Source organism: Panulirus ornatus, chromosome 51 (genome assembly GCF_036320965.1).
Source record: "Panulirus ornatus isolate Po-2019 chromosome 51, ASM3632096v1, whole genome shotgun sequence".
Taxonomy (NCBI): domain Eukaryota; kingdom Metazoa; phylum Arthropoda; class Malacostraca; order Decapoda; family Palinuridae; genus Panulirus; species Panulirus ornatus.
The window spans coordinates 6,166,695-6,184,035 of record NC_092274.1 but is presented as its reverse complement, the minus strand read 5'-3'; the positions used below and the strand labels follow the sequence as shown (position 1 = coordinate 6,184,035).

General features: G+C 48.3%; 1 protein-coding gene across 1 annotated transcript in view; it reads right to left on the bottom strand.

Annotated features, from left to right (window-relative positions):
* The window catches only part of LOC139764899 (probable cytochrome P450 6a13), a 28,623-nt gene extending 19,667 nt beyond the window's left edge, over positions 1-8,956 (bottom strand). Inside the window, exons 1-2 of the mRNA XM_071691961.1 lie at positions 8,481-8,956; positions 559-924 (exon numbers count right to left, since the gene is read on the bottom strand). Coding sequence (XP_071548062.1) covers positions 559-882 — 324 coding nt within the window. The 5' untranslated portion in view covers positions 883-924; positions 8,481-8,956. The remainder of the gene's footprint in view (positions 1-558; positions 925-8,480) is intronic.
* Between the last annotated feature and the right edge of the window lie 8,385 nt (positions 8,957-17,341).

The window sequence follows — 17,341 nt, the reverse complement described above, 5'->3', positions numbered from 1 at the left end:
TTTTCAAAATAAGGGTAAGCAGAAACACCTTGGTCAATTTGCTTCTTACTTTCATTCTCATGAAGCACTGAATCACTACATTCCTTTTTGTCAATTTGCTCCGAACATTCAGTGAATTCTTTTGCAAATCAATTTTAAGAAACGATCATGTTTTAAAAGTCCATTGTATTTGCCTTGCATCATGCTTGATAAAAGTATGAAAATTTTATTTGATTAATCAAATGATGAAAAGGGACAGAATGAGTGAGAAATGCATGTGAAGGAGGGGACTTGTTGGGAAGGAAAGACTGGCTGGGCACTCCAATATCACACAGAGATAACATGATAACCTTAAATCAGCCTCAACAGATGTACTCAAAGGTCCATAAGAATGCTAAGTCAGCCAGAACAATTAGTGGAGTTATTCATAACCTTAAAAAGCAGCCAGTGTGTGGTGCCATTCTATGGCCAGAGGGCAAAGGACTCACAATGACCCAAGAGATAGTGGAGGACCTACAGCAGGGACACAGGATGGAGGAGGAAAGGACCCACAGTAGAAGGTAGGCAGAAAGGACTTACCTCCATAAATGGTTGGGACAAGCCCATGCGGCGAAGGGTATGACCCATTAGGAGGGTGGCTGGGGGGCTGGGTACACCCAAGGCCCTCCAGTATCTGTGATGGCCCAGCAGGTAGCACAGCAGCAGTAGACATGATGCCATCAGGAGGCCTATACTCAGCAAGGGCCCGCATGCCACCCCTACCATTGGCCCATCTGTTACCTCCATGGGGATACTGCTTATGGTTCCTGGTACCTCAGGTTGACTGCTGAGTGGTATGGGTACTTCTGGGTGGCTGGTGAATGGTGCAGGTACCTCGGGTTGACTGGTACATACCTCCGCCATGATTACTTATGTCCTGGAGGGACAGCCTGCCTAGTGTTGGACCTGGGAAATACAGGGAGTGTGTGTGTGTGTGTGTTATTGGCTATTTATACTACCTCTTCCTGCAAGAGGAAGATAAGCTTTACATTCATGGGACTCCACCTCTTATTTCTGTTTTACTGCCATGCAGGATTATTATTCTTTTTAATATTCAGATGGCACTGACAATCTCTTGATTTTGGCTTTGCTTATTCCTCAAATCCAAAACTTCTTGATGAAAAAAAAAAGATGCTATCTACATCCCTTTGTACACCTCTCTTGCCTTGTTCTCGACTCTCTTCCTGCATTAATGAACTGCTCTATGCTAATGATGTAATGAAGTCTTAGAAACGTATAAGTAGTTATCATCTCTCACCTTATTTCTTCCCTCCCAAAGGGGGCAGATAGAGGGCTTCTTTCTTCATTACTCATTCTGATCAATTCTGGTCCAGTTCTTATTGTATACCCTTTAACCCTTCCCGACTTTTGTTGCATAAGGTAAACATACTTCTTGTATAGCTCCTTAAACATCTACCTATTCACTAGAACTTTTGAAATTGACCAAAATAGTTTGCTTCCTGCATTATCCTTCTTCTATGATGTTCTAGTGACAAGCTGTGTTTGATGTCAACCGAAGGGTCCCTCTCACGGTGTGACTCTAATGCTTGATGTCATTTCCTGGGTTTCTCTCAGTGTGATTCTGATGCTTGAAGTGAATTCCAGGGTCCCTTATACAATGCAACTCTGATAATAATATATTTCCCCTAATTCAAAACTCTCTGCTGGTATGTTTTAACCTGTATCCCATCTTCATGATTTTGATGTGCTCGGTCTAATCCGATTTGTTATTTGACGTGCTCTGTCTAATCTGATTTGTTATTTGTCCCACTTACTGCTGCATCTCAACCTGGTCTCTGTAATATTTCTCAGTCCTTGTTACTCCACTCATAATTTTGGCATCATCAGCAATGATAACCAAACACTGAGGGACCCCATATGTCACTCTGGTCAAGCTTGAGCCTTGAGGGACCTCACTTGTCACACTGACCCAGCTTGAGCAGAGGAACCCCATTAGTCACTAGTCCAGCTTGAGCCCTGAGGGACCCCAATCGTCAATCTGACTCAGCCTGAGCCCTGACAACCCCACTTTTCACCCGGGTCCAGTTTGAGCCCTGAGGGACCTCATTAGTGAGTCTTGTCCAGCTTGAGTCCTGATGAACCCCACTTGTCATTCTGGCCCAGCTTGAGCCATGACGGAACCCACTTGTCATTCTGGCCCAGCTTGAGCCCTGAGGGACCCCACTTGTCATCCTGGCCTAGTTTGAGCCCTGAGGGACCCCACTTGTCACCCTGACCCAGCTTGAGCCCTGAGGACCCCACTTGTCACCCTGGACCAACTTAAACCCCAAGGACCCCACTTGTCACCCTGACCCAGCTTGAGCCCTTAGGGACCCCACTTGTTCCTCTGGCCCAGCTTGAGCCCTAAGGACCCCACTTGTCACCCTGGCCTAACTTGAGCCCTCAGGACCCCACTTGTCACTCTGGCCCAACTTGAGCCCTGAGGACCCCACTTGTCACTGGCCCAGCTTGAGCCCTAAGGACCCCACTTGTCACTCTAGCCCAACTTGAGCCCTGAGGACCCCACTGGTCATTCTGGCCCAGCTTGAGCCATGAGGGAACCCACTTGTCATTCTGGCCCAGCTTGAGCCATGAGGGAACCCACTTGTCATTCTGGCCCAGCTTGAGCCATGAGGGAACCCACTTGTCATTCTGGCCCAGCTTGAGCCCTGAGGACCCCACTTGTCACTCTGACCCAGCTTGAGCCCTGAGGACCCCAATTGTCACTCTGACCCAGCTTGAGCCCTGAGGGACCCCACTTGCCAGTGTGACCCAGTATGAGCCCTGAGGAATCCCACTGTGACCCAGTACAAGCCCAGGTTAAGAAGACCGGTCTACCATATGTTCTCAGTTTGGCATCAACCAAAATTAAGAGAAGTCTTCTGTTGTTTGGACGCTTGGCTCCGTCATCAGTAGTGTGTGAGGGACACTATGGCCTCCTCCTAGACCAAAGAACACAGGCTACACCACTCATACCTCACGTCGAAGATATTCCTTTACTCATAGAAATCTAGCAGATTCGTCATAAAAGATGTTTCCTAAAGTTCGTGCTGTTTACTATTCAGATAACTTGTGATACTGAGGTACACCTCAATCCAGGGGGAAAGGGGGTGAAAATATTGAGGGGTGATGCACCCCAATAATAAAAATGGGACTCTTATTTGGGTTGATGGGAAATATGTCGTTGGGCACTTTCGTACAAGAATGGACGAAGAGACCACACCCCGTCCGTCGGGCGCAGACCACGCCCCGTCTGTCGGGCGCAGACCACGCCCCGTCTATCGTGTGCAGACCACGCCCCGTCTGTCGGGCGCAGACTACGCCCCGTCTATCGTGTGCAGACCACGCCCCGTCTGTCGGGCGCAGACTACGCCTCGTCTATCGGGCGCAGACCACGCCTCGTCTGTCGGGCGCAGACTACGCCCCGTCTATCGGGTGCAGACCACGCCCCGTCTGTCGTGTGCAGACCTACGCCTCGTCTATCGTGTGCAGACCACGCCCCGTCTATCGAGCGCCGGTCCATTAGCCCCGCTAGGAAAACAGTCTAGTCTCTCCCCCTGCTTCTACTGCTTTTGTCTCTCTCGTGTCACGTAAATCATGCGTGCCAGTGATACAGTTCACAACTGCTGTCTCTTTTTTTCTCTTTCTCCTTATCTTACTATTAATCCACCGTCGGTTCTCATTCATTCTGTTGAAGCCTTTCCCTCTCATTAAGGCAGGTTTTATATAACATAAACTGTCGTGTGACACGGGGTCTTTAATTCCTTGTTTGCACTGTGTGGGGAGGGACATCCCACACTCGTGAGGCATCTTGTGTATATGTACCATGTCTTTACCCCATAGTATGTATGCGCGCGCGCACACACACACACACACACACACCTAAGCCAGATATCAATACATTGAATGCCCCGATGGGCAAATGAACACCTGGGTTGGATGTGGGCCGACTGCCATGCCGAGGATTCGAACCCATACGGCTCCGACCCCTGGGGCCAACTCGTGCTGATTCATGGTCAGTAACGCTAAACCACTAATCGTTAGCCTAGAATTATAGATGTATACGTATCAAATATGTATCAAAACACCAGAACAAATCAAGGAACGTTGGCCAAGTGTTCACCCATGTTCGATGCTGGAGATGGGGAGTCGAACCCTGTACTGACACACACCTGACAACCATCTCTGGACACAACCAAACAACAGTAAACAATAAACATGTTTATATTGTGGAGGGGATGTGGATAGAAGACTAACCCCCCTACAGTATGGATAGAAGACTAACCCCCCTACAGTATGGATAGAAGACTAACCCCCCTACAATATGGATAGAAGACTAACCCCCTACAGTACGGATAGAAGACTAACCCCCCTACAGTATGGATAGAAGACTAACCCCCTACAGTATGGATAGAAGACTAACCCCCCCTACAGTATGGATAAAGACTAACCCCCTACAGTATGGATAGAAGACTAACCCCCCTAGTATATGGATAGAAGACTAACCCCCTACAGTATGGATAGAAGACTAACCCCCCTAGTATATGGATAGAAGACTAACCCCCCTACAGTATGGATAGAAGACTAACCCCCCTACAATATGGATAGAAGACTAACCCCCTACTGTATGGATAGAAGACTAACCCCCCTACAGTATGGATAGAAGACTAACCCCTCTACAGTATGGACAGAAGACTAACTCCCCTATAGTATGGATAGAAGACTAACCCCATTACAGTATGGATAGAAGACTAACCCCCTACAGTAGAGATACAAGACTAACGCCCTACAGTATGGATAGAAGACTAACCCCCCTGCAGTATGGACACAAGACTAACCCCCCTACAGTATGGATACAAGACTAACCCCCCTACAGTATGGATACAAGACTAACCCCCCTAGAGTATGGATACAAGACTAACCCCCTACAGTATGGATAGAAGACTAACCCCTCTACAGTATGGATAGAAGACTAACCCCATTACAGAATGGATAGAAGACTAACCCCCCTACAGTAGGGATAGAAGACTAACTCCCCTACAGTATGGATAGAAGACTAACCCCCTTACAGTATGGATAGAAGACTAACCCCCCTACAGTATGGATAGAAGACTAACCCTCTACAGTATGGATAGAAGACAAACCCCCTATAGTATGGATAGAAGACTAACTTCCCTTACAGTATGGATAGAAGACTAAACCCCCCTACAGTATGGATAGAAGACTAACCCCCTACAGTATGGATAGAAGCCTAACCCCCCTACAGTAGGGATAGAAGACTAACACCCCTACAGTAGGGATAGAAGACTAGCCCCCCTACAGTATGGATAGAAGACTAGCCCCCCTACAGTATGGATAGAAGACTAACCCCCCTACAGTATGGACAGAAGACGAACCCCCCTTACAGTATGGATAGAAGATTAACCCCCCTATAGGATGGATAGAAGACTAACCCCCAACAATATGGATAGAAGACTAACCCCCTACAGTATGGATAAAAGACTAACCCCCCTACAGTATGGATAAAAGACTAACCCCCCTAAAGTATGGATAGAAGACTAACCCCCCCTACAGTAGGAATAGAAGACTAACCCCCTACAGTAGGGATAGAAGACTAACCCCCCTTACAGTATGGATAGAAGACTAACCCCCCCTACAGTATGGATAGAAGACTAACCCCCTACAGTATGGATAGAAGACTAACCCCCTACAGTATGGATAGAAGACTAAACCCCTACAGTATGGATAGACTAACCCCCCTACAGTAGAGATAGAAGACTAACCCCCTACAGTATGGATAGAAAACTAACCCCCCTACAGTATGGACAGAAGACTAACCCCCCTACAGTATGGACAGAAGACTAACCCCCCTACAGTATGGATAGAAGACTAACCCCCTACAGTATGGATAGAAGACTAACCACCTACAATATGGATAGAAGACTAACCCCCCTACAGTATGGATAGAAGACTAACCCCCTACAGTATGGATAGAAGACTAACCCCCCTACAGTATGGATAGAAGCCTAACCCCCCTACAGTAGGGATAGAAGACTAACCCCCTTACAGTATGGATAGAAGACTAACCCCCTACAGTATGGATAGAAGACTAACCCCCCTACAGTATGGATAGAAGATTAACCCCACTATAGTATGGATAGAAGCCTAACCCCCCTACAGTATGGATAGAAGACTAACTCCCCTACAGTATGGATAAAAGACTAACCCCCCTACAGTATGGATAAAAGACTAACCCCCCTACAGTATGGATAAAAGACTAACCCCCCTACAGTATGGATAGAAGACTAACCCCCCTACAGTAGGAATAGAAGACTAACCCCCCTACAGTAGGGATAGAAGACTAACCCCCCTTACAGTATGGATAGAAGACTAACCCCCTACAGTGACGATAGAAGACTAACCCCCTACAGTATGGATAGAAGACTAACCCCCTACAGTATGGATAGAAGACTAAACCCCTACAGTATGGATAGACTAACCCCCCTACAGTAGAGATAGAAGACTAACCCCCTACAGTATGGATAGAAAACTAACCCCCCCCCACAGTATGGACAGAAGACTAACCCCCCTACAGTATGGACAGAAGACTAACCCCCCCTATAGTATGGATAGAAGACTAACCCCCTACAGTATGGATAGAAGACTAACCACCTACAATATGGATAGAAGACTAACCCCCCTACAGTATGGATAGAAGACTAACCCCCTACAGTATGGATAGAAGACTAGCCCCCCTACAGTATGGATAGAAGACTAACCCCCCTACAGTATGGATAGAAGACTAACCCCCTACAGTATGGATAGAAGACTAGCCCCCTACAGTATGGATAGAAGCCTAACCCCCCTACAGTATGGATAGAAGACTAACCCCCTACAGTATGGATAGAAGATTAACCCCCCTACAGTATGGATAGAAGCCTAACCCCCCTACAGTATGGATAGAAGACTAACTCCCTACAGTATGGATAGAAGCCTAACCCCCCTACAGTATGGATAGAAGACTAACCCCCCTACAGTAGGGATAGAAGACTAACCCCCCTACAGTAGGGATAGAAGATTAACCCCCTACAGTATGGATAGAAGACTAACCCCCCTACAGTATGGATAGAAGACTAACCCCCCTACAGTATAGATAGAAGACTAACCCCCCTACAGTATGGATAGAAGACTAACCCCCCTACAGTATGGATAGACGACTAACCCCCCTACAGTATGGATAGAAGACTAACCCCCCTAAAGTATGGATAGAAGACTAACCCCCTACAGTATGGATAGAAGACTAACCCCCCTACAGTATGGATAGAAGACTAACCCCATTACAGAATGGATAGAAGACTAACCCCTACAGTATGGACAGAAGACTAACCCCCTACAGTATGGATAGAAGACTAACCCCCCTACAGTATGGATAGAAGACTAACCCCCCTACAGTATGGATAGAAGACTAACCCCCCTACAGTATGGATAGAAGACTAACCCCCCTACAGTATGGATAAAAGACTAACCCCCCTACAGTATGGATAGAAGACTAACCCCCCTACAGTATGGACAGAAGACTAACCTCCCTACAGTATGGACAGAAGACTATCCCCCCTACAGTGTGGATAGAAGACTAACCCCCCTACAGTATGGATAGAAGACTAACCCCCCCTACAGTATGGATAGAATACTAACCCCCCTACAGTATGGATAGAAGACTAACCCCCTACAGTATGGATAGAAGACTAACCCCCCTACAGTATGGATAGAAGACTAACCCCCCTACAGTATGGATAGAAGACTAACGCCCCCTACAGTATGGATAGAAGACTAACGCCCCCTACAGTATGGATAGAGGACTAACCCCCCTACAGTATGGGTAGAAGACTAACCCCCTACAGTATGGGTAGAAGACTAACCCCCTACAGTGTGGATAGAAGACTAACCCCCCTACAGTATGGATAGAAGACTAACCCCCCCTACAGTATGGATAGAAGACTAACCCCCTACAGTATGGATAGAAGACTAACCCCCTACAGTATGGATAGAAGACTAGCCCCCCTACAGTATGGATAGAAGACTAACCCCCCTACAGTATGGATAGAAGACTAACCCCCCTACAGTATGGATAGAAGACTAACCCCCCTACAGTATGGGTAGAAGACTAACCCCCTACAGTATGGATAGAAGACTAACCCCTCTACAGTATGGATAGAAGACTAACGCCCCCTACAGTATGGATAGAAGACTAACCCCCTTGGTAGGCGGTCACTGTGGGGGTAATACTGGGTCACCTATTTTCCTTATCAAATAAAGACGAGCGGTCTATCCTGCAGCTGGACCGGGGAGGGGGGGGGAGGGTGTAGTGGAGGGCCCTGAATCTACTGACGTCCGTGGCTCCTCTCTATCCCCGGCACACCGTGCAACAGACCCAGGGTGAAGTGGGTTGGCAGACGACTAACCTGGTGATAAGCGAGTGGTTAGACTGGTGACATGTTCCACCCAGCGTCTCACGGTAACTAACGCGGCCAAACCTCCTGCCCCAGAGGCGAGGGTGGCGTAGTGACGTCACCGGTGGTGGTGACGTCACTAACGGTCACCAATATTGGCTGTGACGTCACGGTGGTGGTGCTGAGCAAGGGTACAGCAAAGTGTTGCCAGTCGCCATGTGGGGGGCGACGTCCAGGGAACATACACACGAACAGACGGGGTGACACACTCACTGGCATAGAGACATAATAGCTATAGCCAGACATAATAGCTATAGCATTTATATCCCAGAGATAGCAACTGGTATAGAGAGAGACATAGCTATAACCATAGCATTATAAGTGAGAGACAAGACCAGGTAGGTACTATCTCACGAGGGTTGGAGAGAGCGTGACAAAAACACCTTGAGGTAAAGAGACAGACACACACTTGTGTTATCTCATTATGATTACCTTGATGCTATCAACACACACACACACACACACACACACACCAGTCGCTAAGGTGATCACCACTGAGGTTATGGTGGGGGGTGAGCACTGAGGTTATGGTGACCACTGAGGTTATGGTGGGTGGTGACCACTGAGGTTATGGTGGGGGTGACCACTGAGGTTATGGGGACCACTGAGGTTATGGTGACCACTGAGGTTATGGTGGGGGGGGTGACCACTGAGGTTATGGTGGGTGGTGACCACTGAGGTTATGGTGGGTGGTGAGCACTGAGGTTATGGTGGGTGGTGACCACTGAGGTTATGGTGGGGGGTGACCAATGAGGTTATGGTGGGTGGTGACCACTGAGGTTATGGTGGGGGGTGACCACTGAGGTTATGGTGGGGTGACCACTGAGGTTATGGTGGGTGGTGACCACTGAGGTTATGGTGGGGGGGGTGACCACTGAGGTTATGGTGGTGGTGACCACTGAGGTTATGTTGGGGGTGACCACTGAGGTTATGTTGGGGGTGACCACTGAGGTTATGGTGGGGGTGACCACTAAGGTTATGGTGGGTGGTGACCACTGAGGTTATGGTGGGGGTGACCACTGAGGTTATGGTGGGGGGTGACCACTAAGGTTATGGTGGGTGGTGACCACTGAGGTTATGGTGACCACTGAGGTTATGGTAGTGGGGTGACCACTGAGGTTATGGTGGGGGATGACCACTGAGATTATGGTGACCACTGAGGTTATGGTGGGTGGTGACCACTTAGGTTATGGTGGTGGTGACCACTGAGGTTACGGTGGTGGGGTGACCACTGAGGTTATGGTGGGGGATGACCACTGACGTTATGGTGGTGGGTGACCACTGAGGTTATGGTGGGGGTGACCACTGAGGTTATGGTGGGGGTGACCACTGAGGTTATGGTGGGGTGACCACTGAGGTTATGGTGGGGGGTGACCACTGAGGTTATGGTGGGTGGTGACCACTGAGGTTATGGTGGGTGGTGACCACTGAGGTTATGGTGGGTGGTGACCACTGAGGTTATGGTGGGTGGTGACCACTAAGGTTATATGGGGGGTGACCACTGAGGTTATGGTGGGTGGTGACCACTGAGGTTATGGTGGGTGGTGACCACTGAGGTTATGATGGGTGGTGACCACTAAGGTTATGGTGGGTGGTGACCACTGAGGTTATGGTGACCACTGAGGTTATGGTGGGTGGTGACCACTGAGGTTATGGTGGGGGTGACCACTGAGGTTATGGGGGGGACCACTGAGGTTATGGTGGGGGGTGACCACTGAGGTTATGGTGGGTGGTGACCACTGAGGTTATGGTGGGTGGTGACCACTGAGGTTATGGTGGGGGTGACCACTGAGGTTATGGTGACCACTGAGGTTATGGTGGGGTGACCACTGAGGTTATGGCGGGGGGTGACCACTGAGGTTATGGTGACCACTGAGGTTATGGTAGGGGGTGACCACTGAGGTTATGGTGTGTGACCACTGAGGTTATGGGGGTGACCACTGAGGTTATGGTGGGGGTGACCACTGAGGTTATGGTGGGGTGACCACTGAGGTTATGGTGGGGGTGACCACTGAGGTTATGGTGGGGTGGACCACTGAGGTTATGGTGGGGGGTGACACTGAGGTTATGGTGGGTGGTGACCACTGAGTTATGGTTGTGACCACTGAGGTTATGGTGGGGTGAGCTCTGAGGTTATGGTGGGGGTGACCACTGAGGTTATGGTGGGTGACCATGAGGTTATGGTGGGTGGTGACCACTGAGGTTATGGTGGGGGTGACCATGAGGTTATGGTGGGTGGGTGACCACTGAGGTTATGGTGGGGGGGGTGACCACTGAGGTTATGGTGGGTGGTGACCACTGAGGTTATGGTGGGGGGGTGACCACTGAGGTTATGGTGGGTGGTGACCACTGAGGTTATGGTGGGGGGGTGACCACTGAGGTTATGGTGGGGGGGTGACCACTGAGGTTATGGTGGTGGTGACCACTGAGGTTATGTGGGTGTACCACTGAGGTTATGTGGGGGTGACCACTGAGGTTATGGTGGGGGTGACCACTGAGGTTATGGTGGGTGGTGACCACTGAGGTTATGGTGGGTGGTGACCACTGAGGTTATGGTGGGGGTGACCACTGAGGTTATGGTGGGGGGTGACCACTGAGGTTATGGTGGGTGGGTGACCACTGAGGTTATGGTGGGTGGTGACCACTGAGGTTATGGTGGGTGGTGACCACTGAGGTTATGGTGGGTGGTGACCACTGAGGTTATGGTGGGTGGTGACCTTATGGTGGGTGGTGACCACTGAGGTTATGGTGGGTGAGCACTGAGGTTATGGTGGTGGTGACCACTGAGGTTATGGTGGGTGGTGACCAGTGAGGTTATGGTGGTGGGTGAGCACTGAGGTTATGGTGGGTGGTGACCACTGAGGTTATGGTAGTGGTGACCACTGAGGTTATTGTGGTGGGGGGTGACCACTGAGGTTATGGTGGGGGGTGAGCACTGAGGTTATGGTGGGGGGGTGACCACTGAGGTTATGGTGGGTGAGCACTGAGGTTATGGTGGTGGTGACCACTGAGGTTATGGTGGGTGGTGACCAGTGAGGTTATGGTGGGTGGTGACCAGTGAGGTTATGGTGGGTGATGACCACTGAGGTTATGGTGGGTGGTGACCAGTGAGGTTATGGTGGGTGGTGACCAGTGAGGTTATGGTGGGTGGTGACCAGAGATTATGGTGGGTGGTGACCACTGAGGTTATGGTGGGGGTGACCACTGAGGTTATGGTGGGTGGTGACCACTGAGGTTATGGTGGGTGGTGACCACTGAGGTTATGGTGGGTGGTGACCAGTGAGGTTATGGTAGGTGGTGACCAGTGAGGTTATGGTGGTGGGTGAGCACTGAGGTTATGGTGGTGGTGACCACTGAGGTTATGGTGGTGGTGGGTGACCACTGAGGTTATGATGGTGGGGTGGTGACCACTGAGGTTATGGTGGGTGGTGACCAGTGAGGTTATGGTGGGTGGTGAGCACTGAGGTTATGGTGGGGGTGACCACTGAGGTTATGGTGGGGGTGAGCACTGAGGTTATGGTGGATGGTGAGCACTGAGGTTATGGTGGGTGGTGAGCACTGAGGTTATGGTGGGTGGTGAGCACTGAGGTTATGGTGGTGGGGGGTGAGCACTGAGGTTATGGTGGGTGGTGACCACTGAGGTTATGGTAACCACTGAGGTTATGGTTTATGGTAACCACTGAGGTTGATCTGGTGGTGGTGAAGAAAGGTGTGGCATCAGGTTCTCGTCTCTAACCTTCCCTACTATATTTCCCATGATCGAATAAGATAGCCAAGTGTATGAGGATGGAAAGACATGATAAATATCCCTATCTCTCTTTCTCTCATCTTTCCTCTCACACTTGTACTATAATCGTGTCATAAATTATATACTGTCTTCCCTGTTTATCCCGCGGCCAGTTCATACCCACTATCTATATTTACGAGAACGAGAGAAACGTCTCTTCGTTGTATAGCAACTGAATATTTCTTCTTGTGTCTCCCCTGATGATGTGATTATGACACGAAAGTGCACTTGGGAACTTATCGTGTTTCATTTTACCCCCGTGGACTCATGGGAATATATATATATATATATATATATATATATATATATATATATATATATATATATATATATATATATATATATATTCTTTTTTTTTTACATACTATTCGTAATTTCCCGCGTTAGCGAGGTAGCGTTAAGAACAGAGGACTGGGCCTTTGAGGGAATATAATCACCTGGCCCCCTTCTCTTTTCCTTCTTTTGCAAAATTAAAAAATAAACGAGAGGGGAGGACTTCCAGCCCCCCGCTCCCTCCCCTTTTAGTCGCCTTCTACGACACGCAGGGAATACGTGGCAAGTATTCTTTCTCCCCTATATATACTAATGTCCTTCTTGGCCAAATAATTCTACGTCAATTATGAATACGAAACATCACTTTTAACTCAGTTTTTCATCTCGATTGCTTACGTCCTCTCTCTCTCTCTCTCTCTCTCCCTCCTTATCTGTGCCGTACACTTGACACAGTTTATATACCCCCTATTATCTACGGGAACACTTCCAGGGGTCAGGCAAACATGTTTATATACTCCCGAGTGTACACACACACACACACACACACACACACACACACACACACATGACCGAGGACATGGCCACGAAATGAACTCAAAAATTTGTACCAAAGTGGGAAATATTCAACAGACGGGGCCCACACTAGGGTCAAACTCTTCCCCGTACAATGGAAATGGGTAATGGGTGATTATTCATAAACATCAAACTCTTCCCCGTACAATGGAAATGGGTAATGGGTGATTATTCATAAACATCAAACTCTTCCCCGTACAATGGAAATGGGTAATGAGTGATTAAACATAAACAGAGTTCAAAGAAATGGGGTTATACGAGAGCAGAACTCCCTCCCCGTACTGTAAATAGATTAATCATTCGCTCAATTACGCAGGGCGTAAAACTCCCTCCCCGTAACGTACAAACATTAATTGATCAATTACGCAGGGCGTAAAACTCCCTCCCGGTAATGTACAAACATTAATCAATCGATCAATTACGCATGTCTTCTTATCTCTTTCGTTTTCTTCGCACTTTAATCACGTAGCTCTTCTCCCCCCCCCTCCATTCCTCCCCCATCCCCCCCTTTTTTTTTTACCACGACGGTACGACCCATATCGTTACGACGGGTCGTACCCTTGACCACGACGGTACGACCCATATCGTTACGACGGGTCGTACCCTTGACCACGACGGTACGACCCATATCGTTACGACGGGTCGTCACCTTGACCACGACGGTACGACCCATATCATTACGACGGGTCGTCACCTTGACCACGACGGTACGACCCATATCGTTACGACGAGCGTGGGTTGTTGGAGGAGGAGAAATCCTCCTCAAACAACATGTGATAAAGGCATTACAGCGACAGTTGTACCTCAAGGTTATTAACTGACCCCCTCCCCAGAAACCATGGGTCCGTCTCGCCATAGGCAAACAGACACAAGAACACACAGCCCCACAGCCCACAACCGCAGCAACCACGCCATCTGGCAACACTGCACAAAGACACTGTTAAACACGTACAGAAAGACACAGCACAGCGAGACTCAAAACCATGAACAGCAAAACAAATTTCCAACGACCCACTGCAATGGCATACCACAGCAACGACCCACATTAACACCACAGCAACTGGTTAACACCACAGACCACAGCAACGACCCACAACAACACCACAGACCACAGCAACGACCCACATCAACACCACAGCAACTGGTTAACACCGCAGACCACAGCAACGACCCACTACACCATCACAGCAACTGGTTAACACCACAGACCACAGAAACTGGTAAACACCACAGACCACAACAACTGGTTAACACCACAGACCACAGCAACGACCCAACAACAACTGGTTCACACCACAGACCACAGCAACGACCCACAACACCACAGCAACTGGTGACAAGAAGACGCCACATCAACAAGGCCAGGACAACACGTGGGAGACACCTGACCGTTATCACACGAGCGAGTACACCCCGTCCATCACCCATGGCCCTCACGATAACGTAAAAGGTTTAGTGGAGTTCCATCATTTATTTATAACCACCAATCCCCATCACCACCTGATGCTCCATCCATACACTGGTGCCTCTCCTGGGACAGGCAAGGCCAATGGTCGGGTTGTGGAGGGTAATGATGGGGATGTGGAGGGTAGTGATAGGGTTCTGAAAAGTAGCAGCCAGGTTGTGGAGGGAAGGGATGGGGTTATGGAGGGCAGCTGTGAGGTTGTGAAGGGTAGTGATGGGGTTATGGAGGGCAGTTGAGGCTGTGGAGGGAAGTGATGGGGTTATGGAGGGCAGCGGTGAAGTTGTGGAGGGCAGTGATGGGGTTACAGGGAGCAGCTGTGGGGTTGTAGTGGGAAGTGATGGGGTTATGGAGGGCAGCTGTGAGGTTGTGGAGGGTAGTGATGGGGTTATGGAGGGCAGTTGAGGCTGTGGAGGGAAGTGATGGGGTTATGGAGGGCAACGGTGGAGTCGGCCTCTTGTTAAAGTGAGAGAGATGTGATAAGCTATCTGTCTTGGGCTCCACATGGTCACGTACGGCTTGGGATGATGCCAGACCCTTCTGCCACCCATCTCTCTCCACCCCTCATACCACCACCCACTAATGACCTCCCTTGTCACCGGTCACCATTCTGAAGTTGGGTCATTGCCTCCAACCCGGATGATCATTAGAGGTCATCCAACCCTCTGCAAACCATACGAAAGAGTGCAGTAATAACAATCATTAACTGCCTAGCGACCACAAAGACTTAACATCAACACAATGGAACAAAGTTCCTGCCAATACAATCCCAGTTCTACATGCTTGGTGCTTGACTCTTTTTGCAACAGCAGTATGCACCCCTCCTGTCCAAACAACTCCATAACTTGATCCACTAAAACCTCAATGAGAAATAAAAAGTTAACTCCTTCCTCACACCTCAGCAACCCAGCCCCCATCCACAACAAACACAACGTGGTCAGAACAAATAAACAATGAGCACCAAGGAACTCCGCTTTAACTCATTCTGAACTATCATCCAACCAGACATACATGCACTGCAACCTACACTCCCCAGACACATACAACTTAAATGTTCTCATCTATGCTCTGGGTGCAGTACAATCATCGACTCAACATAAGATCTTTCATGCCCACAACTCTCTCCAAAGAGAAACAAACACATCATTACACTTCATGACTTATGCTTCCATCTTGTGGATATATATATCTTAAATTTTTCAATCTTCTTATATTTGATTGCCATTTCCCGCATCAGTGAGGTAGTGCCAGCAAACAGACTAAGATTGGTCCATCCATTCATATACACATACACAGCCATATACATATATATACACATGTGTGTATTCATGCTTGTGTTCATCCATTCCTGGCGCTACCCTGCTCCACAGGAAACAGCATCACTACCCCCTGCTTCAGTGAGGTGAGAGGTGATATATATATTCATATAAGGAAGGAGTAGCACTACTACTGAAGCAGGAGTTGTGGGAGCATGTGGTAGAGTGTAAGAAAGTAAATTCTAGATTGATGTGGGTATAACAAAGTGGATGGAGAAAGATGGGTGATTATTGGTGCTTATGCACCTGGTCATGAAAAGAAAGATCATGAGAGGCAAGTGCTTTGGAAGCAGCTCAGTGAGTGTGTCAGCAGCTTTAATGCATGACACCAGGTTTATGTGCTGAAAAAACTGGTAATTGGGAATACCTGGTTCAAAAAGAGAGATAAGCATAAGTATACATATGTGAGTATGACAGATGGTCAAAGGGCATTATTGGATTATGTTTCAATTGACAGGCATGTAAAAGAGAGACTTTTGGATATTTATGTGCTGAGAGGGGCAGCTGGAGGGAAGTCTGATCACTATCTTGTGGAGGTGAAGATTCATAGAGGTTTTCAACAAAGAAGAGAGAATGTTGAGGGGAAGAGACTGGTGAGAATAAGTGAGCTTGGAAAGGAGACTTGTATGAGGAAGTACCAGGAGAGATTGAGTGTAGAATAGCAAAAGGTGAGAGCAAATGACGTGACGGGAGTGGGTAAAGATGGGATGTATTTAGGGAAGCAGTGATAGGTTATACAAAAGATGCATGTGGCATGAGAAAGGTGGGAGATTGGTAAAGAAGAAAGGGTAGCAAGTGGTGGGGTGAAGAATTAAGGTTGTTAGTGAAAGAGAAAAGGGAGGGCATTGAACAATATTAGCAAGGAAAAAGTACAAATGACTGGGAGATGTTTACAAGAAAGCAGCAGGAGGTCAAGAGAAAGGTACAAGGGTTGAAAAAGAGGGCAAATGAGAGTTGAGGTGAAAGAGTATCATTAAACCTTAGGGAGAATAAAAAAGATGTTTTGGAAGGAAGTAAATAACATGCATAAGACAAGAGAACAAATGGGAACAATGGTGAAGGGGGCAAGTGGGAAGTAATAACAGGTAGTGATGAAGCGAGAAAGTTTGTTGGGGTGATGGGCGAAGTGAAAGGATCACGGAGAATGGTTTGGTTAAGAGAAAAGAAGTAGCAAAAGCTTCGCAGAAAATGAAAGCCAGCAAGGCAGTGGGTTTGAAAGGTATTGCAGTAGATTTTATTAACAAAGAAAGTGCTGTTGATTGGTTGGTAAAGATATTCAATGTATGTATGGATCATGAAATGCCTGAGGATTGGCAGAATGCATGCATAGTGCCATTGCACAAAGGCAAATGGGATAAAGGTGAGTGTTCAAACTACAGAGGCATAAGTTTGTTGAGTAATC